The following is a 25,017-nucleotide window of genomic DNA, read 5'->3' on the forward strand; positions in this document are numbered from 1 at the left end:
GTTCAACAATATGAGCTCTATACTCCCTAAAGGTCTGCAGTTTATCACACCCCCAACAGAGAACGAAATAGCAACATGAAACACACACACATGCATACCTGCCAAGTTCAAAGAAACTAAATCCGAGAGATCTTCTGCCCCCCCCCCCTCCCCCTGATGTTTATATTTTCAAGTACCAATAGGACAACTTAATTACAATATTATTTACAGGTTTACAAATGACCACATGAGCACTAAGGTCTCACTGTTGCAAGCATTTCGTTGTTGCTGATTTTGCCGTAAAAATTCTTTAACATTTGATTATCGGGTTTTACGTTCCACAACTTCCATGTAATTGTGAGGCACACCGTAGTGAGGAACTCCGGATTAATTTCCACCACCTGCAGTTCTTTAATGTGCACCCAATGGATGGTACGCGGTCGTTTTTGCATATCGCCCCCATTGAAATGTAAAGATTTGATCCCACGAACTCGTGCTTAGCAGCACCAAAGCCACTAATCAACCATGGCGGGTGTTCAAAAATTGTTCAGGTAATGCTTGATTGTAACAAGTTAAATTTCTTTCACATTCTGCAAGGAGGACGTTTCCCAGCGTCTTATCGCACATGGACGAGCGGAACTGTGTCCTCGCCTTTTTCCCGATATTAAATTGCCGCTCGCACTCTCTATTGCTCTGTGGTATCAACAAAAATACCCAGCGTCACTTTGGTTGAGCACTACATTAAAAATACTTGAAGATAACTAGGGTGGTTGCTTGAGCTGGTTGGTAATTCATGATAAAAAATAACGTACAGCGCTAAAGACAAGGACTGCAGAGACGACATACACAGCGCTGACTTCCAACAACATTTAATTGCGTTGCCACATCGTGTGTATATATACAAGAAAGGGCATGCGCGCGCATGCCCTTTCTTGTGTGCATGCCCTTTCTTGTATATATACACACGATGTGGCAACGCAATTAAATGTTGTTGGAAGTCAGTGCTGTGTATGTCGTCTCTGCAGTCCTTGTCTTTCGCGCTGTACGTTATTTTTGAACTTGAAGATAATTTTTGCACTCACGCTCCTTGCTTAAAGCCATGACTGATCGTAGGCTTTCGCAACGCCAGAGCGGCTGATATCAAGGAGAACAATGGAAAGTCTAGAGTTGCTAGTTGCAGAATGCGGCGTTCACTCGCTAGCTTAATGAGACTTGGGCCACCAGGGCACCCAACAACCCTGTCAGCATAAGGAGCAGTGCTGTGGTTAACGAAATAGCGCAATGTATAAGGTTTCCATACTACTTTCTTATCAGTGCTATGCACAATAAACTTCCGTACTAGATTGGACCAGATTCTTTTTGCCAATGTGGCTTGACAAAGCACTGGACAGGGATACAAACAGGCCACAACTGCAATTTCCGGGAGATTTTCCTGTCAACCATACAACCAGAAGAACAGGTCCAAATACGGAAGTCTTGCAGGTAATCCGGGAGACTTGGCAGGTATGCACATGGCACTTACTTTGATCAGTGAGTTTATTTGTGGGATCACAGCATACAAATACTCTTCACCGGGTGTTTAACAGGACGCAAACTCGGAGTATACTGACAAGACCGTACAGTTGAAACTGTGAAACGCTGCGACTATGCTGCATGTGCCGCGCAGGCCCGCAACTTTTTTGGACACGCTGCCCCATCTAGTGGTGCTGCTGATAAAGCCACACATGGTGTACTCGTGCGTGCAAACGCCGAGAATCGTTCCCTCGCTTGCCACACTTGGTGGCGAATACTCAATGACCCAAGTTGGCAAGAGATTCATTGAAGAGTGGCACATACCCACGGCATTCATGGCACAGCTTGGTAAAGTGTTGGCGTGAAAGACGTTCATTGAAAAGTAGCCCACATCCAGTGCATTTTCGGTGCAGCTGGCCTGCTAAAGCATAGGGTTGCTGTTCTCGAGGAACCTTCATGATGTGGGTCTGACTCTGCTCAGCAACGGAGAAATTTAATGGATCCTTTTCATCATTTAGAGCAGCAGGTTTCCAGTGGCACATACCTAGCTTGTCAAGTTGGTGTGAAAGATATTAACTGAAGAGTGGCACACACCTACTGGCACATACCCAGCGACCCAAGTTGGCATAAAATAGGACCACTGAATACCTGCGCAGGCTGAGTGGCACCTACCCAATACTCCAAGTCGGCGCAAAAGAGCGTCTTCGAACAGTGGTACCAACCCAGTCCTGCGCCTACTGTGACCGATATTGGCGTGAAGGAGGTTTGCTGAAGGGTAGCCTGTATGTACACGTTCACGCATATTCAGTGACCCAAGTCGGTCCCGATGGTTAGTTTCAGACCCTGTTACCTCAGCACAGCAGCCCAATGCGCTACCCCCCCTTCAAGCACTGACTACCCAGTCACCCAGGTAGGTGGGAAAACAGTTGGATACAAACACACACACAAACACACACACACACGCACACACACACACACACACACACACACATACATAGTCCCGAAAAGTGCGTAAAGTACCCTGAGAATGCTAACACATCAAATAAAACAGCATGAATACAGACTGCAGAGGGTGAGTATCAGGGACAGGTCTTACTGCACTGTGCGTCCCGTCATTGTGCTGTCTTTTCCAATGTACTGACCAGACCCAGTGAACACAATCTTGCAATCACCAGATGAATTCCTGCCACAGGTGTTGCTGTTTGGGGCTCACCTCTCGCACAGTCCAGCCAGCCGAGTTGAGGAAGTCATTAAAGACTTGTGCGTGATCAAAACCCTTGCTGGCTCTCCACCGGCGGCGTGCCAGACGTTTCCGCAGCGTCAGCAGCGGTGCCACTCCCCTCTTCTTCCGCCCCATCTCGGGAGGAATCTGTGGGGTGAACGTCGTCGCATGAGGGCATGCATGACCAAATCTCGCAACTATGTACTAGCAGTTGCTGAAGCCTGCTGCCGCTGGTAATTAACCAGCATGAACAAGACTTGTGATGGTAAACAGCACAGATAAACAAAGACTGCCAGAAGCAACACACACGACAAGGTTCTTGCTAACAACTGGGGGGTCTTTAACAGGGACCCTTTAAAAATTTGTTGGGTCCCAAAAGTGTGTACTTTGCCATTGTATACATTCATTATGTTAAATAAACTTTCAAACTTAATGCAAACAAAGCAATAGTGTTAATGACCTACATGTGAAAGAATGAGCTCAATGTTGGATAACGAATAACAGAAAAATGGGACCTGCACTAAGTTTTGCTTCAGAGACAGTATATGCGTACGTCCCCTCGCCATCCATGACATGACAGAATTGGAAAAATTCATCTAAGCATTCAACTTCTTTTTCCATCTGTGACTGCGATTGCTCATCATCACGATCAGACCTACTGTCAGTCGATGAGGATAGCAATAGGGGCTTGTTGGTACGGCATATCTTATTTTGTTATAGCGCAAGCTTGACAAGGACAAAAGAAGACACATCAGACACAAACAGCGCTACTTTCAACAACAGGTTTATTTCTCGTTCTCGTCGCTATATATACACCCTCGACCCGTCATACACCACGTGTAACATTTTTGGAAAAATAAACAAAAGATATAAACTGGGAACCACACGTAGGCAGTTTCTTGATTCACATATGATTCCGACGTGCTCCAGAGGACGAGGCCACGAGGATCAACTCCGAAGGTGTCGACGCCTTAAAAAGCTGTAAGCCTCCACGTCAGAAATTACCTGTGAAACACGTAGAATCATACTTGTTACAGCATGATCTGTGTGTGTTGCCAGCTGATAAAGAAGGTGGCTTCGCAGTTTTTTCGCATGAAGAGTTCAATGAGAAAGCTATAAACGCTATATCGGCAGTTTTTAAAGAAAGAAATGACGTCTCTTGCAGTAAGGTCAGAGCAAAAGCAAAACAATTGTGTAAAAAGATGAATTTGCAAGGCGTGATGAACAGCATCAAAAAAAGCAAGAAGGATTGTCTGGAAGTATTTTTCAGCGCTAAGACTCACAAAGAAGGTGTACCGTTCAGGGTGATAGTTTCTGAGAAGGACACGTGGCAGAAATCTGTCGCCATGTACCTTCAAGAAAAACTAAACTTGTTAGACATCAGCGACCCTTTCCTGACAAAGAGTTCTGAGGAGGTTTTAAATTTTGTAAGAGCGCATGAAAATCAACGGTTAAAGGCCTTCTCTGCCGATGTTAAAGACCTTTATTATTCTCTGCCACAATCAGAATTATTAACCTGTATTGACAGTTGCATAGATGCATATGGTGCCGTTAGGTTTAGCACGGAAGCAGGTACATCCATTGACAATTTTTTAGAATTACTTAGGTTTTATTTGTCATCTACGTTTATCGAGAACAAAGGTACCCTGTATCTGCAGAAACAAGGAGTGTGTATAGGTTCTTGCCTAGCACCAGTGCTAAGTAATCTCTTTTTAGCCAAACTTGACAGAGACCTGTCACAGCGCCTTCACGAATTTAAGGTTGTAAAAGTTTTTAGATATGTTGACGACTTTTTAGTTTTCATTGACTTTCATCATCATCTGCTTGTTTTACTAATGAATGTGCTCCTGTTTTTACCACTATTCGTGACTGTCTAAATCCACTAGAAGTGACCTTTGAAATGCCATGTGACGGGAGGATTAGATTCCTTGACATTAAGTTTGTGCTCACCGACAACGAAACCTGCTGGTGTTACGAACCTAGGGCAAGTAAGCCACTTTTACCGTTTCATTCCGCGCATACAAAGCTTGTGAAGAGGGGAATCGCGAAGATGTGTTTCAGCGAAGCACTGAAAAAATCATGCCAACACCTGATGCACGATAGCTTCGAACGGCAAGCCTTGCGTTTAAGATGCGCTGGTTACCCGAGCCACGTGCTTGTGTCAGTCGCAGAAGGACTGCTTAAGAAGGCGCAGCAAAGCAGTTCGGAGCAGGTGCACGTGTTGAGCACTGACATGGACAAAAGAAAGGTTGCCGTCATCCCCTACATACACGGATTCTCCCATAGAATAAAGAAGATTGCTGGAAGGAGCGGCATTAACGTTGTGTTTTCGGCACCTAATAAATTGGTCAGCCTCTGTAAAACCACAAGGCCGGAAAGAATCCCACGTAGCGCATGCGAAAAAGAACATAAAAACAAATTCGTTGATTGCATCGCCGGCGTGGTATACCGTATTCCTCTCAGCTGTGGACAATCCTACATCGGTCAAACAGGTAGATGCATAAATGACAGGCTACGAGAACATAGTAACAAAGTTAACAACGTGGCCGCTGACGGCTTTCTTGCCATCCATTGCCAGAGATGCAAGTGCAGACAAAGATTTAAAGAAACAGTGATCATGAGTAGAAGCAGGTGTGAAATGACGCGCTTGATAATAGAAGCCAGACACATAGCAACATTCGGCGATGCATGCGTCAGTAAAACTTCCATTTCATTATCATCAAAAGAGCTGAATTATCTTTGTTCGCGTTGAACGTGTACATGTCTTTGAATATGTGAATCAAGAAACTGCCTACGTGTGGTTCCCAGTTTATATCTTTTGTTTATTTTTCCAAAAATGTTACACGTGGTGTATGACGGGTCGAGGGTGTATATATAGCGACGAGAACGAGAAATAAACCTGTTGTTGAAAGTAGCGCTGTTTGTGTCTGATGTGTCTTCTTTTGTCCTTGTCAAGCTTGCGCTATAACAAAATAAGCTACTGTCAGTGTGCACAGGCTTATCTTATCAAACAAGCAAAACTAAAGGTGTTCAAGTAGTGAAATTTCCTGATCAAATAAATTACTGAACATTTTCTCATTTATAAGATAAGTAAACATGAAGGTAGCGTGGAATCCGTGTGGCAAAAACAGGTAATGTCTATTTTACATTGTTCGATACACATAATGGCATTCCAACTTGGAGCTAAATTAGTCAACTGAGGAACATGTAAGTGAGAAACAAATGAAAGGTGATTAAATGTGGAGGACTAAGACAGTAACGAAGCACCTAAAAAGCAAGTCTTGAAATGTTAAAGGTGTTAAACTGCACATACTTTAAAACTGATGCAAACATGGCCCAAATAATAAATTGCTTTGTCTAAGTTACGAAAAAATTATAGCCTGCTTCAAGGCAAGTCATTCTTATTGACTGACTCGAAATAATTAAGCAGAAGTTGGATACTCCACATGTTCGCTCAGCAGAAGCTGGCTACTTCATTTTTCCGCTCAGCAGTAGTTATCTCCATATATTCACTCAGAAGTAGTGGGCTACTCCATATGTTCGCTCAGGAGAAGTTGGCTACTCCATATTTGCACTCAGCAGAAGTTGTCTACTTTATATGTTCGTTCAGGAGATGTTAGCTACTCCATATGTTCACTTAGCAGTAGTGGGCTACTCTATATGTTTGCTCAGCAGTAGTGGGTTACTCCATATGTTTGCTCAGCAGAAGTTGACTACCCCATGTGATTGCTGAGAAGCTGGCTACTGAATACATTCACTCAGCAGTTGTCTACTTTATAAGTTCGGTCAGGAGAAATTAGCTACTCCTTATATTCACTCAGTAGAAGGTGGCTACTCCATATGTTTGCTCAGTAGAAGCAGGCTACTCTATATGGTCACTCAGGAGAAGTTGGCTGCTCCATATGTTCACCCACGAGAAGTTTGCTACTCCATATTGTCATAGTATATGAAATTTTGCCCATATTTGTATGGCCGCCACTTCAGAGTTATGAGCGACCACCACTCACTGTGTTGGTTGCCAAACCTTAAAGATCCTTCTGGATGATTGGCATGTTGGAGCCTAAGGCTGCAAGAGTTTCACATGACTGTCATGTACAAGTCGGGGAAACGATATACGGATGCCGATTGCCTGTCTCGATCGCCAACAGAGTCGCCTGCTCTACCCGAAGAAGACTCAGCATTTCTTTTTGTTCTGGACACATCCACCATCGCACAACAGCGGCATGACCCTGAGTTGCTAATCAATTACTTAGAGGAAAGATCTGCGAAACCACCTAGAGTTTTCGTAAGAGGACTATCATCGTTTTGTTTATAGGCCAAAGTCCTTTACAAAAGAAACTTTTCTTCAACTGGGTCATCCTATCTGCTCGTCATTCCTGCAGTTCTTCGTACAGAAGTACTTCAAGCCTGTCACAACAAGGTGACTTCTGGTCGTTTAGGCTACACACGAACATTGAGCAGAGTGCAGCAAAAGTACTACAGGCCGAGACTTAGCACCGCTGTTAAACATCACGTTCGCACTCGTCTCGACTGCCAGAGGCACAAGTCGCCTCAGACGAAACCAGCCAGCTTCCTACAGCCCGTCCAGGTTCTTTGAAGACCGTTTGATCAAATCAGAATGGATATCTTCTGCTGCAGGGAATCATTTTGTTATTGTCGCAACCGACTATCTCACACGTTACACTGAAACGAAGGCAATCCAGAGAAGCACAGCAGCCGAGGTGGTGCACTTTTTCATTGAGCATGTTGTGTTGCGACATGGCGCACCATCCGTTGTAATTACAGACCGACGAACCGCATTCACGACTGCACTTTTATATCACATCTTGCTGTTAAGGAACAGCTCATCGGAAGTGAACCGCCTACCATCCACAAACCAACGGATTAACAGAGTGCGTAAACAAAACAATTGAAGACATGCTCTCAATGTACGTGGATGTTGAACATAAAAATTGGGATGACATCCTACCTTATATCACCTTTGAGTATAACACAGTGAAACAAGAGACGATGCGCGTGACTCCGTTCACCCTTGTTCACGGACAGGATGATCGAACGATGTTAGATGTGATGCTTCCACACGACTTTGACGACACTGACACAAACATCAATGTGTTTACGCAACACGCAGAAGAGGCTTGGCAGCACGCGTGCTTGCAGATCTGCCAGCAGCAAGACTACGATGCAGGCTGCTATGATCTTTACCACAGAATAGTAACCTACAAAGTCAGTAACAGAGTGTGGGTTTGGACACCCATATGCAAACGAAGCCTCTCCGAGAAGCTGTTAAGGTGATACTTCGGACCATATAGAGTATTGCGGCAACTCAGTGATGTCACATATGAGGTCATTCCCGATAGTCCCCAATTGTACGCGGTGCCGCAAGCACCGTCCTGAACTTGTACACATTTTCCACGTGAAACCATATGTGAGCGAATAACTATGCGAGAGAGCCTTACTTCCGCAAGTGACATTTCTGTCTAGCATCGGGGCGATGCTCTCTTAGGGAGGGACAAATGATGCGTGTATGCAGACGACAACGACATTGAGGGCATTAATGGACTCCATCTGGTTGGTCAGTGAGACTGGGTGCGGACGAAGAAGACGTGTCTCTGTTCTGTTTGTTTTTGAACAGGTTGTCCTGCTGTTCTTGAAGAACATCTCCCTGTCTTCTGTTCGCGTTGTACTGCGACACTGGTGGAGGGGCTGGGTACTGACTGCGTCTGATGCTCCCGAGTCCTTCTGGGAGTCGTTCATCTAGCCCGGGGGCATTGTCACCAGTTACGACACCCGTGCACCACTTTAGTCGTCGGCTGCTAGGCCTTGCCCCGGAGTTCACCCTTCTTCAATCACCTCTCTCCAGGAGCTCCACACTTCTTGCAATGGCCAAAACCAGCCCACCGCAAGCATGCCAAAACAGCCGGTTTCCCAGTGCCGACGCCACGTGGAACAAGGACAAAGAGGAAGGGGGAATACAAGAGCAGAACCCCCTGAAGCGGGGCGCCTCGCTGAGAGATGGCAAGCCGCCCTCCTCAGCGAGGCACCCGAAGACCAGGAGTGGGCCGTCCAGCGGGCCAGGGCCGTTGCCGGGGATCTCGAAAGATTTTCCTCGGGTGATGGACCCCTGGCAGCCTAGCCCCGGGCACCAACATCAACAACCGTTGGGCAAATAAAGTTTATTCCTATCCTATCCTATCCTATCCCAGTGCACAATAGGTCACCATTCTGCATCTGCTGGTCCCTGATCGCTATCGCAGTGCAGTCTTCGAAGACATTGAAGACTGGCTTGACAAGTATGAATGCGTCGCACAGATTAATCAGTGGACTGAGCAGTGAAAGCTCTCCCATATCTATTTTGCCCTTGACGACAGTGGAACACTTAGTACGAGAACCGCGAAGCTAGCCTAACGACATGGAATGACTTTCGGCAAAAGATCACGGATACTTTTGCAAGTGCCGACCGACGCAACCGCACCCAGCAGATGATGGAGCTACGGCTGCAACAACTCAGTGAGTCGGTCACAATGTTCGCCAAGGACATGGCCCGCCTATTTCATAGAGCCGACCCGAACATGACTGACAATGGGAAGTTGCGCTAGCTCATGCGAGGTGTAAAAGAGCAATTGTTTGCGGGGCTTGTGCAGAATCCCCAAGTCACCATCACTGACTTTATCAAAGAGGCTACGACTATTGAGCAGGCCGTTCATCAACGATGCAGGCCATACAATCGACTGTCCACCAGTACCACAATCAATGGCACCGCAGTGACTGTCGAGTATCAAAACCCCTTGCATGAATCGATCAGAGAGCTAATCAAGAGGAAATTCAAAAGATTCCGACACCAACACTGGATAGACCTGTAGCGTTAATTGCCCAAGTGTTGTGCGACGAAATCAGGCAGGTGTTCCCGGCAGCCGATCTTCAAAACCACCAGCATCCCATGAGTTTTGCCGCCGCTGTCCAACGCTCACCACCCGTTACAATATGTTCACTCAGAAGTTTGCTACTCCATACACTCGCTCATAAGTCAGCCACTCAGTAGTGGGCAACACCATATGTTCAATCAGAAGTTGGCAACTCTGTTGGTTTGCTAGGCGAAAGTGAGTTAATCCATAAGTCGGCTACTCAAAATATTCACTCAGGAGACATTGGCTACTCCATATGTTCGCTCAGCAGTAGTGAGCTACTCCATGTTTGCTCAGCAGAAGTTGGTTGCTACACATGTTTGCTCGAGAAAAGTTGGCCACTCCATATGTTCGCTCAGCAGCAGCAGGGCCAGGGAGGGAAGGGGGGGGGGGGGTCATATGGGGCTTCAGACCCCCGAAATTTTTTCGTGCTGTCATGCACCGCCGGCCAATACAACCGTGGGCGCCAGAAATCATTCTGGATTTTGTCTAGAATGTATTTTTCACGCTCGAAAAGACATTTTGGTGCAAAGCTTGTGAACTTAGGCTGGATTTCGTGGCAATGCCCATGCACCTGGAGTCACATAACGCAAAAAGCCCCATCCAAGCACAAACTTTCAATGGCATTTTGATACAAGCGGCTTCGTCGCAGCATCTCTCAGATGCCGCGGAATCTACGGAGTGCATGGATTTCAATTTCAAAACCTTACGGGTATAAAGATCACATAAACTTTTGATGCAATAGGTGCATTGACATTTCCAAAGTCGTGCTTTAGATTTTGAATTACGGATCGTTGTGGGTTTGATATTCTCATAAACATTTGAAGCCAAAGGTGCATTGACTTTCCTAAAGTCACACATTGAACCATAGTGCGAGACAAGTGAAATCAACACACTATCAGACAAGTTGACAAAGCATGCAGCAAAGTCTGATGAGACGAAGCGTTGCGATGGTTCATTTGGGCAGTCATGTCACAGAAAAGAATATCAACATTTTTTTCACCTGCGCCAAAGAATCCATGTCAACACACTAAAGCCAGCAAAGGTAACTAGGTTCTTATTTATTTTTTTCTACATTGACTTTTATTCGCGAGGACACATTGAGCCTTTTCAATTTTCTTGTTCTCACTAACCGCGGGCTGCCAGAGCCAGCCAGAGGTCATGTGTTTTTCACGTGTTGCCCAGACAACCATGCGGCGCACTTCGGTGTGTGTTCGTTTTTCTCTGGCCGAGTGAATTTTGGCCTCACAGAGTTTTGGAGTTTTGGACGGTTTCTGGCTAGCAGATTAGAAAAAGGAGTAATGGCCACTCGCCGCCACCACTGCGGGGACTCGACGGATTGCAATGCGCTCACTTGAGCGCATCACCTTAATTTCGATGTTATTACAACCTCTCCGGAAAGTCTTTTGTCTCGCCAGCATCCATACGAGCAGCATCCATATGGTTCTCTGTGGACCAAGCGCCTCACGTTTTCTTCTATATTTCTTCGGTAGCCACATTAGGTGCCCAAAGTAGGCATTTGATTGTGGCCCAACATGCTTTCCTTTGCGTTTCTTCATTTCGGTGCCCCCGCCCCACAAAAGAAAAAGAAAAAGATGCCGCGGCACAGTGAATGGTCGCATGGTAAAAGTTTGATTTTGTTACTTCTTTTGCGGAAAGTAATGGGCCACGGGACTCTTCAGTTGCCAGATACTCTTATTATATTATTGCGATAGCAATTATATGGACACTGAAGGCGCATTCCTGTCGTCGCTGTTATGTTCCATATGAAGTCCAAGGGCGATGACATCGTCAAGGCATGCCACATGCCTTATGTGCAAGTGAAAGCGTGGGGGAGAGGGGGGACGGCGTGAGTCAACGATGGTGGGTTGTTCTTGCGTGCGCAATGGAGAAAAGCGGGAAGGAAGCGCGCCGTCTCCTGCCACGTGCGATGCATCGCAGAGAGTGGAGGAATGGGGGGAGGGGCCTTAGGATTCTATGATCTGTGAACCTGTGATTGCAGAACATGTTTATTCGCCTTGTTTGACGCACTATACAGGGTCTTTCAGCGAACTTAAGCCAGAGTCTAAAAATATGCCGATTCCCTCTAAGACGATGCAACCAAGTGCATGTTGCTCACTTTGGTATGCAGTGAGTCACACTATTTTTGTATTTTGTTCAATTAGATAATTGGTAAAATATAATTAACGAACTTCTGAAGCAACGAAGCTAGAAAAATATTACAATTAGAAAGTCGCAGAGTGGTTTGCAAAATGTCCGAATAAACAGTTTTTTGTCTTTCCGTGTGATAGGCATTAGCATTCTTCAGCTTACTGCGGATGCCCGCGAAATACATGAAAACACAACGTGACATGCCCACTTGCACGTCGTAATTGCTCTGCTACCAAGCATTCTGCACACAAACAGCCATGGATGTTATGCCGCTTGAAAAGCGACACGGCAGCAATGCAAGCATTGCCTGTTCGATTTAAGCTAGCGACCGTTATCGCTTGCATTGCGTAAAGCGACTGACGGACGTAGTGGTGGTGGTAGGTGGTAGCTCCAGATAGCGATAAACAAGCTACCGCACATCGGCTATTAAAGCGCGAGCAATTTCGTGATGCTTTTTTCCAACGAGGAAAAAGCTGACATGATCCTTGTCCTAGGAGCTGCAAGCAGACAGACAGCAGGCTGTAAGAATACTTCGAAGCTGGCACCCAGGTACGCGACCGAGCCCGATGGTAATATTGAACAGCTACGAGTCGCTGAAGCAAACTGACAGCTTCAGAAGAAAGAGGCAGCGAGCTTCAGTCATAAATAATGAGGTTCTCTCTAACCTTTTGTCTTTCATGGTGGCTGATCCACACGCCAGCACGTGCAGCGTGGCGCACTGCTCGGTATGTGCAACTCAACTACCTGGTGGATTTTGACAACAACTGGACTGCACCCTTATCACCTGCAGTTGCATCAATGCCTGGAGTCAAGGGATCTCCAAAAGAGACTCGACTTTGCAAATTAGATTTTGAGCCAGGGGGAGCAGGATTCTTACTTTCTCACCAAGGTACTCTGGACTGACGAGGCGAACTTTTCCCGAAATTGCCAAGTAATTATCCACTATGCACACTATTGGAATGAGCGAAATCCCCACCGACTAGGATGATCCCACCACCAATATCAGTGGTCTTTTAATGTTTGGTGTGGTACATATGAAAGCACAGTAATTGGCCCAGCGTTGTTCAACAACATTCTTGCTGGCAACATGGTATGTGAGTTCTTCAAAGGGGCGGTTGAAGACATCTGCTGCAACATGCCACTAGCCCGGCTTGACGCAATGTGGTATCAGCACGACGGGGCCCCAGCCCACACCTGCAGTCAAGCACGAGCATGGCTTGATGTTACCTCCCCAGGGCAATGGATAGGGAGAAACGAGCCTGTGCTGTGGCCGGCAAGGTCACCCGACCTCAACCCTCTTGACATTTTCTTGTGGGGCTATATTAAGGATCATCTATACACGATGGAAACGACAACTCCAGAAGCCTTACAGTAGAAGATAATTGAAGTCTGCCACAGCATTTCACCGAAGTGCTCAAGGCAGCGACAGAAAGCCTTCTCAGAAGATCCCAATGTTGTACCACTGCAGAAGGTGACCTCTTCGAGCACTTGCTGCGAAACCACATGAAAAATAAATGTAATATCAGTGCAAGGCAGTGTCTGGTCATTTAGGATACTGTTATTCTACCACTTTCAGCCTTCTGAAAACTGAGGTTTTTTTTTTATTATTTAGGAATGTTCAATTTGCTTACAGCTATCGCGAAATGACGGACTCGTTGCTTCCATCCACACAAGCGATAACCACTGCGTCTGCTTATCGCTATTATGAACTGTCGCAATTGGAGCACATCACCAGCTTAAATGGCACAGCCAATGCCTATGTCACTGCCCTGTCGCCTTTTAAGCGGCAGCGCGCCTATGGCTGTCTGTGCACGGAACGTTTGGGAGCAGTGCAATCACGATGTGCAAGCGGGCATGCCATGTGGTGTTTTGTATTTCGCGGGCATCATCAGTAAGCTCAAATTCACTAATACTTAATACAGAGCTTGAATTCTTTTTTTCTAGCTTCGTTACTTCAGAAGTCTGTTAATTATTCTTGACTAAATATCTAATTAAGCAAAATACAAGAAAGTGTGATGCACTACATACAAAAGTGAGCAACATGACTTTGGTCACGTTGTCTTAGAGTGGATCGGCATATTTTGAAACTCTAGTTGAAGTTAGCTGAGACACCTATACAGTAACATTGCTTAGATACATAGATTTATTGGAGGCTTATATGTATATTTAAATATCTTGTTGCGAGGTTTTGTGGATACATGCAGTGAACTTTGTTTCCAGTGACACTTTTTTGCCCTTTATCAAACTGTATCTTCGCATTTGTGTATTCCATTATATCTTCGCATTTCTAATGCATATTTTGCAGAACTCCTGCTTTTTATTTTTGATCTCTGTAGCAACTATAATTTCAGTGCAATTACAATACACAACCGCTGACAGCTGCTCCTGCACAATACATTGGACCAGAACGGCAAGAACAGCATCATTGTGATTTTCCCCTGCCCATTGCATATGTACAAAAATGTAGACAAAGTTCTTGAATGACAATGTTTCATTAAGATATTTGTCCTCAACTTGTTCATTTCATGGCCTTCACGTTTTTCATAACAATGGCATGCACTGCTTTGCTGGTTTTGAAATTATATAGTTCTAAAGTTCACATTATATATTTTCTTTATTTATTAAACAGATAAAAAATGGGGAAACATTGATATCAATTAATGGCACATATATTGGGACATAAGAGTATATTCTTTTATAAAAAAATACATCTTTTACTTGTATTGACAGTGTGTAGGGTCCAAGAATTCATTTGCAGCATCTTTGACAATGCAATTATTCATGTATTTGATCCCTCGACAAATTTTGTGAGCAGGCCAAGCTCCAACGGCTCAACCTTGGTTCTCGGCAAAGGACAAGAACCAAGGTACTGTTGTTTGCCGCCGCTTCGACATATTCAGATTATTTTTTGCTTTCCGCCTGGTTACGTAATTAGTCTTAACCCTGTACTGCACCTTGTTGCATTTACGCGACGTTCCGATGAACGGCGTTAAAAACAGAAGCAAAGTTTGTTTGGATCTACCTGTACAAGTTGTTGCATTTCCGCGACCATTTGGCTAATAAAAACGCGCTGCCTTGGTCTACCATATGTGCTCGTCCTTCACATCTTCTACCAAAACAAACGTGGCGGAGGCTGCGCGCGCCCACGAGCAGTGAGACAGGTAAGTTTTGCCAATTGTAAATGTATTTCTCCGTAAGACAAAAGCGCAGAAAATATTCTTACCTAGCTAAGCTCCACATCCTCCGGACTCTGTAGATTAACAAAAAACATTTTTATCTCGGAATAGTTTGTTCCTGGCGATGAAATGTTGCTATGTTGCGCAAATGTAACATATACATGGTTTATTTCCTTCGAAAAAGTGAAATGGTGGCTCCCAAACTCTTTTATGGCCGAGCGATTCCTCCTGATAGTAAAGGCAGCGACCTTTCCAGGAGTGACGACAACCACAAGTGCAAGTCTGTTTCGATTCAATATGTGTGCAAGATGTTGTCTGGTCGAATTTCCTTTTCTATTTCAAAAGGATGCAGTGCATCTGCACACTGCTGTGTTGTGTCGTCACGGGCACAGCCTTACATCTGTGCTTCTATGTTATAAATTTTGACAATAATGTGAAAACAATGCATTGTTTCCTGGCTGCACAGGTATCTGCGTGACGTACTGCATGAAGTGTGGAAACCACCTGTGCTGCAGAAGCAAGTACAATCGCTTCTTTCTGTTCCACACTAAATCATAGGTGCATCAATGATTGTCACATGCAAATAAACATCTCAGTATGAATCGCACTAGGTCTATCTGTCACCTTCAACTTCTTTATTTGTATGTTGTTGCAAATACGCAACATACCTTTTTTCTGCAAATTCAAACTACAGAAATTAGCTAAAGTTAGTTTCCATGAGAGTACAGCTACTGTTATGCTTCCCTACAATTCCATGAATAATATTTTAGGAAACAAAAAATTGTGCAGTAAAGGGTTAATTATTTACCAACTTCTCAAATATTATAATTAGATTAAAAGTGTAAGTGAGAAAATTGTAGAGCAACATGAAAAACTCCCAATACAGCTTTCTGTTGCTCAATACGTACTACATAAAAGTGTTCTTCCTTGCATGAAAGAAGCCCACAAATACACCCAAAATTGACATGTGACTGGCTGCTTGAAGCACTTTGCGTGTATTCGAGGGGTTATTTCATGCTTAAAAAAACACTTTTATGTAGCATGTATTCAGCAACAGAAAGCTGTACCAGGAGTTTTTCATGATGCTCTACAATTTTCTCACTGGCGGTTTTCATTGAACTATAATATTAGAGAAGCTGATTAATTAGTTAAGACATTGTAATTAGGCAAAATTCAAAAAATATTCTGAACATCTCCAAGCAAAGGCAAACAACATTACCTTGTTTCTGTCCAGCTACATGACATATGCATATGTTTCAATTTTGGTGCATGATAGATGGGACGCCCTCTATACGCTGAAAAGGTTTTCTAGCCTGAATTAACACTTCATAGATGACGATTCAAGTTTGTAGAACTTCCTCTGGAAAGCACAGGTTGCCAACTTGTTGAACCTTCGAACTAACAAAGAATAGACAATGTTGAGTTAAACAGTCAGCTGTGTTGTTAATTTAATTCAGTGCCAAGTTGATCCAAGTCGACTCGAACTGCATTCATAAACCTGGTTCCTGCCATGCAAGACAAGTGCATGCATGCCTGGGTGACTAATATCAAGCCATTTTCAGTAGTTTCACTTCTCTTTACGCAACTGTACATGTTTACACAAGTCCGTGCATGTTCTTTTTCTATTTACCACGCCTTCCATACGCACATGCCAAACTTTGTATTTGTTTGTATTGATGAGAAGAATGATGGGAACCAAGAGGCGCAATTTTTATTGGTTAAATCCATGGGAGCAAATAACCAACGACTGTGCTTTCTGTGTGGTTGTCGTCGTATTCAGTGTTTATCACTGCTTCTTGCGATTGCATTTTGTGTGCCATGCAACGAGAAGTATCCAATGCCAACTAGAAGCGCTAAGTCATATTGTCAAACAAAGTCAGGCTGGTCAAAGTAAGCCAACCTCGACTGCATATGTAAATCCAGTTCCTGCCAAGCGAAGTGAGTGGGTGCATAACTGAAGCAACTAATTTAGAGCCAGGTGAAGTCAACTTCCCCTGTATTTTGTCATCGCAGCCATGTCTGGAAGGTTCGTGAAGTACAGTGCCGCACCAATGTGTCTAAATATGCGTTCTTCCCACGTGTCATTTACACAAGGAACAATCTGCCTATAATGGTTACCGAGTGCGATATTGAGGGCATGCTATATGCACTGCTTACTGAGTACAACTCTGCTGTTCACATTCCTTTCCTTTAGGTTTGTATTTCTTGTGGCCAATTTTAATATGTACTATGTTCCCCCCTGCTATAAATGTCTCGTTGGCACTGCACGAAATCGTGAATAAATAATTATGTAAACTGCCATTGTAAACACAGTTCCTGCTGGATGCATACCTGGGGAGGGTCTGGAGATGACGCACCCACCCCCATGACGTCCCCTGTGTGCCCTACAGTGGTGCCCAGGGGCTTGCATGGGGGCATCCGGGGGGCCGCCTCTCTTTCGTAGCAACGCCCATCACCTTCCTTGCCCGTCTGGGGTGGCCACAGGAGCAACAACCATGCCCCACTGCAAACAGCACAGGATGCAAGCATGCTCACACACACAGGAAAAAAAAAAGAATGCTATTCAAGCGAAGCTTGTATTGCGTCACTCATGTCGGCGTTGGTGTTGCCGTATGAAAACACCCAAGCCGCACAAAAATAAAGATTGCTTGTGGGGTTGCGGATTCGAATCACTGACCTCCAAGTTGCAAGACCACTATGCTAACCGATTCAGCTACTGTCGGTTCATCATACGCAACCTTTAAAGTGGGGTTTTAAATGCCTGAAAGTAGACTCGGCGCAAGGCACGAGCCAATCACAGGCATCCCATCCCTCTGGAGGAAGGAAAGGGTATGATAGTGTGTTCGCTTGCCTCGCGCCTGCCGTTTCCCACCAGTTCAGGCCTGACAGTCAGACGGGGAGGCTGCATTTGGTTTGTTATACCGAAGAGCAGGCTGCGTTGAAGGAATGGCAGTGGGTGCAGGCTGCATGTTGTGCGTTTGGCCGAAAAACAGGTGGTGTTTGATGAACGCCGCAGGAAACTTGCTCGAGTAAGGGCTCGTCGTCAACCTGCCAACCTTACAGTGAGGGAGCGCAAAACCGAGGCATTACGACAATGAAGAGCCGTGGATCGCAAGCTTCGCTTGCACTCCTTTTCACAGCAGTGGAAGAGCGGTCAATTTCTTAAATTAAATTGTGGTGTTTAATGTCCAAATTCATCTAGAAATATTGTGAGCATTATATCACCCCTTCGTCTTCTTCATCTGTATATATTCATCATTATGGCCAGCGTAATCGTCTTAAGCGCGCGACCTGCGCAATAAACCGTTGAGGCTTAACAGCTGTCTCGCAAGTGGTGGAGGCTGCTTGTGCAATAAACCGTTGAGGCTTAACAGCTGTCTCGCAAGTGGTGGAGGCTGCTTTCGACCCCTTGGCCCTCTACGCCTTCGAGTTTCCCTGGAGCTTTGTTCAGGCCGTCGCTTGCTCCACCTTTCCGCCAGCATGCACTAAGAAGATCCTCCAGGAGCCTCCGGCGTCACCGTCTCTGCCCCACCGGCCGTTCCTTCATGGACCGTCAGCACGCAGCAGCGCGATCTCACCATGTTCGCTGGCCTTCGTAATGACGACGTTGATGACTGGCTGGACAATTATGACCGCGTGAGTGGGTCTAACCGGTGGGATGACATGCACAAGCTTCGCAACGTCGTATTCTACCTCACTGACGTTGCCAGGACTTGGTTCCTCAACCACGAGAGCACCTTGCCTGACTGGGCGGCATTCAAACACCAGCTTCGGCAGATTTTTGGCGCTCCCAACGTCCGCTCTGAGGTCACCAAGAAAAAGCTTGATGGATGCACGCAACTTCCCGGAGAAACATACATATCTTATATCGAGGACTTCCTCGCCCTTTGTCACCGTGTTAATGCCACCATGACGGAATCTGATCATGTTTGTCACATCCCAAAGGGCATTGCTCACGTCGCGTTCAACACACTGGCAATCAAGAATCCCAATAGCTTTAACGATGTGATCGCGACTTGCCAACACCTGGACGCACTGCAGGCCATCCGTTTACAACCTGTCGCCGATGACGTGCCTCCTTCGTCGGATACCGACCTGCGCCTGCTGATTCGCACATTTATACGCGAAGAGCTCCAAGTGTGTGGCCTGCTCAGTCCTCCCGTTCTCCAGCCTGAGCCTTCATTTCCTGGCCTGCGCGACATCATCAAAGAGGAGCTATTCTCCATGACCTGCGCTGCGAGCTGTGGCCCTCCTTCGCCATCCACCTCGTATGCTCAGGTTGCAACTATGCAACCAGCGTTCGTTTGTACAGCGCCTCCTGCTCCTGCTACTGCCCCCAACCATCTGGCGACTCTACCACCCCGTCCGCCTGCCACAGGATTTTACACTACCTGGCCTACACCCCGCCCCATTTGTTATTATTGTGGTATTCACGGTCACATATCGCGTTTTTGCCAAAGATGACAACAGGACGAACGCTGTGGCTATGATATTTATGAGAGAGACCCGTTGCTTCCTCCGAGTCCTTACCAGCGCCGGCTCTCCTTACGCTCATTTTCTCGACCTCCCGAAGTGCCTCGCACGACAGCTGCGAGACAGCTGTTAAGCCTCAACGGTTTATTGCGCAGGTCGCATGCTGATGATGACGCTGGCCATAATGATGAATATATACAGATGAAGATGAAGGGGTAATATAATGCTCACAATATATTTTCTAGTGAAAAAAAATTTGTGTTATTCTCCCATCTAAGGACTTGAACAGTTTGTTGTTAAGAGAGCCATATTACCAGTGTTATTACCTCTCTGTCTTGTTTTCCGCATTGGCAATCCTCTTTCGATACTTTAGTCTACAGAGAATGCTTTGCTACTACTATTCTTAACAAATAGTCTTTAATGTTTTTCTTTCCATGTGCATGCATATTGTGTACTAAATTATATTGTTGAGATATATTGCAGTTATTTACATTTTTTTTCCATTACTCTGCTGCTATGCCTCGATAACAAGCTCTGCCTTCGTTGTCAGGTATAACAAAACAAACTTCCTTGGTTTGCAGTGTGTCCTGTTAAACAAATTAAATTGGTACTTCTTATTATACTTTATAATAGTAACTAATTAGCCAAATTGTGCGCAATGAGAGAAGTAGCGAGGGGCTCCAGATTAATTTCAACCACCATCTTTCTTCAACAAGAGCATATGTGCATCACCAGAATGCAGCCACCATGGTTGGGAATTTAACCTGTTACCTCTTGCTCCCACAGAAACACGAAAATAGTGAGAGACAGGATGAGCCAGAGCGCTTCAATCATACTAGTGGCGAAATTAGGCAAAGGGGACTGTTGGTTGTCACCTATAGAAAACAAACTAACCGTGTTGTCTTTATGTGTCTTCCTTTTGTGAGTGTTCAATTGCGGCAAAAAACATGTCTAGAAAAAGTAACACACACTCGCATGATTAAATTTTGCGAAACCCACTACATAATATTCGAAGCACAGCATGGTTTTACAAAAACAATGGACGGAAGTTGCGTTATTTGTGTTCAAAGAATACATTATGCAGTGCCTTGAGGATAGGAAAGCTGTGCCAGGTCATTCTGGTGGATTTTTCCCAAGCTTTTGAATATATCAATCATCAACGACCTTTCGTGAAACTTGACACATGCGGTTTCCGCGGTCTAGTCTCCTGCCACACCTTGAACACCCAGAACAGTATGCCAGTAGTAAAGAACCATAAATCGTCCGTTAAACAAATAATGTCCCGCATGGTAATATTCTTGGCCCTCTTCTCCTTAACGTATGAGTAAATGATGTAGCTAACAACTCTATGTGCAAAATATATTATCTATGCAGATGATGTAACTTTACTATTTTCATCAACTATAGTAGGCAACATGATTGAAGAAGCAAGTTCTGCGCTGAAAGGTTTGAAGTATTGGTCAGCTATAAACCAAGTGAAAATTAATGTGCCGACTGTGTAATTAATGTGCAGAAAGTGTACGACTCTTAAGTGCGCATTTTTCGAGTTACCCAAGTTCGGATAAACATGCGAATGCAGTTACAACTAAGCTCTTTCATACAACAGGAGCAATAGGCAGACATGGACACCTCGTTCCAACTAAGTCAAGATTTTAATGTATAAATTTGATGTTTTTGTTATACCTGAATTATTGTCAGCTTGTAAGGGGTAATAATCCCTACTAGTAACCTGCAAAAAATTTTAATGCTACAGAAGAAGGTATTGCAGCACACAGTATCTAATGAAGGTATTTTCACACACATAGATGAACTCTTGAGGGATAATGGCAACCTGCTGTTCATGATCTGAGAATGCTTGCCATACGCACCCCAGCCCATTCTTATTCTTCTGATTATTTCAGAAGAATAAGAATGGGCTGGAGTGCGTTTGGCAGGCATTCACAGATCATGAAGAGCAGGTTGCCATTATCCCTCAAGAGAAAAGTGTATAACAGCTGTGTCTTACCCATACTCACGTACACGGCAGAAACTTGGAGGCTTACGAAAAGGGTTCTACTTAAATTGAGGACGACGCAACGGGCTATGGAAAGAAGAATGATGGGTGTAACGTTAAGGGATAAGAAAAGAGCAGATTGGGTTAGGGAACAAACATGAGTTGATGACATCTTAGTTGAAATCAAGAAAAACAAATGGGCATGGGCAGGACATGTATGTAATGAGGAGGGAAGATAATCGATGGTCATTAAGGGTTACGGACTGGATTCCAAGGGAAGGGAAGCGTAGCAGGGGGCGGCAGAAAGTTAGGTGGGCGAAGTTTGCAGGGATGACATGGCCACAATTAGTACATGACCGGGGTAGTTGAGGAAGTATGGGAGAGGCCTTTGCCCAGCAGTGGGCATAACCAGGCTGCTGATGATGATGATGAGATGAGCTGCTCACAATGTATCATTTTATTAACATTTTTTAACATTTACCACATTGGGCTTATCAATAGTTACAGGAGAGAAATAAGAGCTAACATCAATAACCTGTACTTTCTGATGCATCTTGCTACCAATATACGCATGTATAACAACGGACACTCAGAGCTTTGGCACGCTCCGAAATGCCAAACTAGCTGCGGAACTCAAATATTAGGTAATGCAATACCACATCAGTTAAACAAATTTCATAACACGGATGTCAACGTATGTGACATTTCTTGTAAAACTAATTCATATCATTCCTGATGTGTCTTAGCTATGCGTTTATTTTTCATTCTATGAAAAGGGTTTGCTTAGGGTTATTGTAGCTTGCTAGTTTGTTACAATGTATGTACCATCTGTATGCATTGCAATCATCCCATGTCTTGTGTAAGGCCTTTCACATAAGTGCCCTTCTTTTGTTGTATTGGGATTCTACTGAGCGAGTTTATTTTTTCCTTCAATGCTGACCTATTTGATACTGTTGTACCTTTTTTTTTTCATTACAAACTTTGTTATATCATTTTACACTTGTGTGTTGTTGCTCAGGTTCAAGTTTATATTTTGTCTTGCGAATATGCAGTTAATTTTTTCTTTTTTTTATCATGCATGTCAACGGGCTCATCAAGCTGACCATGCAGTTTTTTTCCTTGTCAGTCCCCAAGAGCAAATGGGAAATAAAAGTCAATTAATGACAACTTAATTTGCTCGCCCTCGCTCCTCTTCCGAGCCCAGTGAAATGAGGGTGGAGTAATTACGAGTCTGTGTATAAGTGTTGTGGGGATGCGCGACCCTCGCGCCTCCCCTGATAGCTTGTTTTCCCGCATAGCCCCGTCTGCGTGCGGCGTCGCCGCGTGGGCCGCGGCGTTGGAGTGGTACAAGCGTGGTGCGAGAGATGGCGCGAGCGTCGCGCCGCTGCGCGGTTACTTGGGTGCGGGAGCGACAAGGCGCTCTCTCTTGGGTTGGAGACAGCAAGCCGCACGGACGTGCCGCGCGTGCAGCGACCTTCTTTCCCGGCGGGTCGGCAAACAGCGCGGACATTCCGCGCGCGCGGCGACTGATGCTTCTGCGAGACCGCCTCGCGCGGCCGCCTTCGAACGCGCCACGATTCGCGTGACTATACACGCGAACGACCAGGCGTTGGGATCCAGCATGGAGCGAACATATTCGCTGGCGAGGACGCGGTGAGTCGGACTTCTAGATTTGTCGCGCGCCCATCGGCATGTTTTGTGGATAGCAACTCGGCTAGCAGGCATTGATGTATGAAAGGTGCAATAAATGCCCTTGTGATTGTTTGCACTACTGTGTTGTCGTTCCTTTGTCCCAAGAGTACGGGAGGAGAATCCCACATCAGACCCCACAGTGTGGCAAGTTATGCTGACAATCATCCACCAATAATTCCTGTCTTTCTTTTTCATCTGCATTAGTTGTTTCAAGCACTTCTTACATAGCCATGCCACACTTTCAGTTTGTTGCTCACCCGGTGACATGTCTGTTGATGAAGCCCACCAGAATGAAACCAGACTGCTTGCAGTTTGAAACAGAGTGTTGAAACTGGTACACTGGTAACTCCACGGACAAATGGCAAGAACAGAAGACACAGTGGGAGCGGCGGCACCACAAAGACAATGTTGTTTAGACACATTTAGATTGCCTTACAGATGCTGCCGCTAATCGCCAGTGCCGTATCAACCAGCAACGACAGTGCACTTCAGCCCGATTCATCATGGCTTGAGCAGGCGATGGTGACATTCTCGGGATGAGCCAATGGAACCTTCCAGGCAGGAGCACGTCATCGACCGGCATCGAGCATATAAGGCACAACCCGTACCTGGACCACCTTCAGTGGGAGAGGCGGCACCACAACGACAATGTCGTTTAGACACGTTTGGATTGCCTTACAGGTTCGTTACTACTCCTATGTTTCGCAGTTACGATCAAACTGTTTGTGCCTTATTGTGCTGCCGCTCCCAGTGAAGTGCCGTGATTTGCATGTGCTATGGTCGCACCTGGAACTTCTTTTGGCCAGGGACATAGAAAGCAACCCAGGTCCTCCTATTGAAGAAATGCTTGAAAAATTCTTGGAAAAACAAACGCTACTAGAAGCACGGCTGACGCATATTGAAGGGATGCTTGATTTATTTGCCGAGAAAGGTGTGAAGTTGGCAAATATCGAGGCTACTGTTAAAACTCTCGAAAGCACTGTTCAGCGTCAACAACAAAAAATACGAGATATTGAAGACAGAGCCCGGCGTAACTATCTGATTGTGTTTGGTGTAAAGGAAAGTGTTAACGAGACGCGAGAAGACTTGGAAGATAAGGTCATCAGGGACCTATTTTTCACACGGCTTGGTGTCAAACCGACATCGGTCGAAAGAATTCACAGACTTGGTAAAAGAAAGGATGACCGTGATCGACCCGTTATTTTACGCTTGTACGACTACAATGAAAAAACAGCTATCTTCAAAAACTGTAAGAAACTGAAAGGCACGTGGATAAGTTTCGCTGACGACTACTCGTATGAAACGCTTCAAAAAAGAAAGTGTCTCCGGCAGTTGGCTAAAACTGATAAAAATGAAAGATCTAAGGTAAGGCTTGTTCATGACAACCTTTTCATTAACGACATCCCCTATACATGGGACGCCCAGTCTAACTGTAGGGTGAGGATGCGCAGTAACGCCGAAGCCGGCCCCCGTAGCCAAGACTGACAAAGAAAGGAGCATGAACTAAGGCTGATAAACGTAAATGCTCGCAGCATTGTGAAAAAGGTTAACGAAATTGAATGCGTGTCGCTATTACATGATCCACATATATTAGCAATAACTGAAACGTGGCTGCACGAGGGTATCGCGGATGATGAAGTTTTTCCCGGCACATATAACGCCCTGCGTACAGATAGGGCGTAGAGAGGCGGAGGCGTTGCACTGTTAGTTAAAAAATCACTTAGATATGAAGTTCTGCCGTCAATTTATGCACATGAAAGCGTATGGTGCAAGTTGATTTTTCACCATTTTGCGTTGGTGATCGGTGTAATTTATAGACCCCCAGGAAGCCTTATTGAGTTCTTTGAGAAGATCGATCAGCATTTAACAACAATAACTACAGATAGAAGTAAAGTTATTTTGATGGGTGATTTC

General features: G+C 45.1%; 1 protein-coding gene across 4 annotated transcripts in view; it reads right to left on the reverse strand.

Moving 5' to 3' along the window:
• The window catches only part of LOC135918012 (BTB/POZ domain-containing protein 7), a 140,530-nt gene that overhangs the window by 102,424 nt on the left and 13,089 nt on the right, over positions 1-25,017 (reverse strand). For all 4 annotated transcript variants that reach the window (XM_065451678.2, XM_065451676.2, XM_065451679.2 and 1 more), the window contains 2 exons: positions 17,277-17,448; positions 2,705-2,860 (listed from right to left, as the gene is read on the reverse strand). In XM_065451678.2, the coding sequence (XP_065307750.2) occupies positions 2,705-2,860; positions 17,277-17,448 (328 nt within the window). The remainder of the gene's footprint in view (positions 1-2,704; positions 2,861-17,276; positions 17,449-25,017) is intronic.

Source organism: Dermacentor albipictus, chromosome 7, assembly GCF_038994185.2.
Source record: "Dermacentor albipictus isolate Rhodes 1998 colony chromosome 7, USDA_Dalb.pri_finalv2, whole genome shotgun sequence".
Taxonomy (NCBI): domain Eukaryota; kingdom Metazoa; phylum Arthropoda; class Arachnida; order Ixodida; family Ixodidae; genus Dermacentor; species Dermacentor albipictus.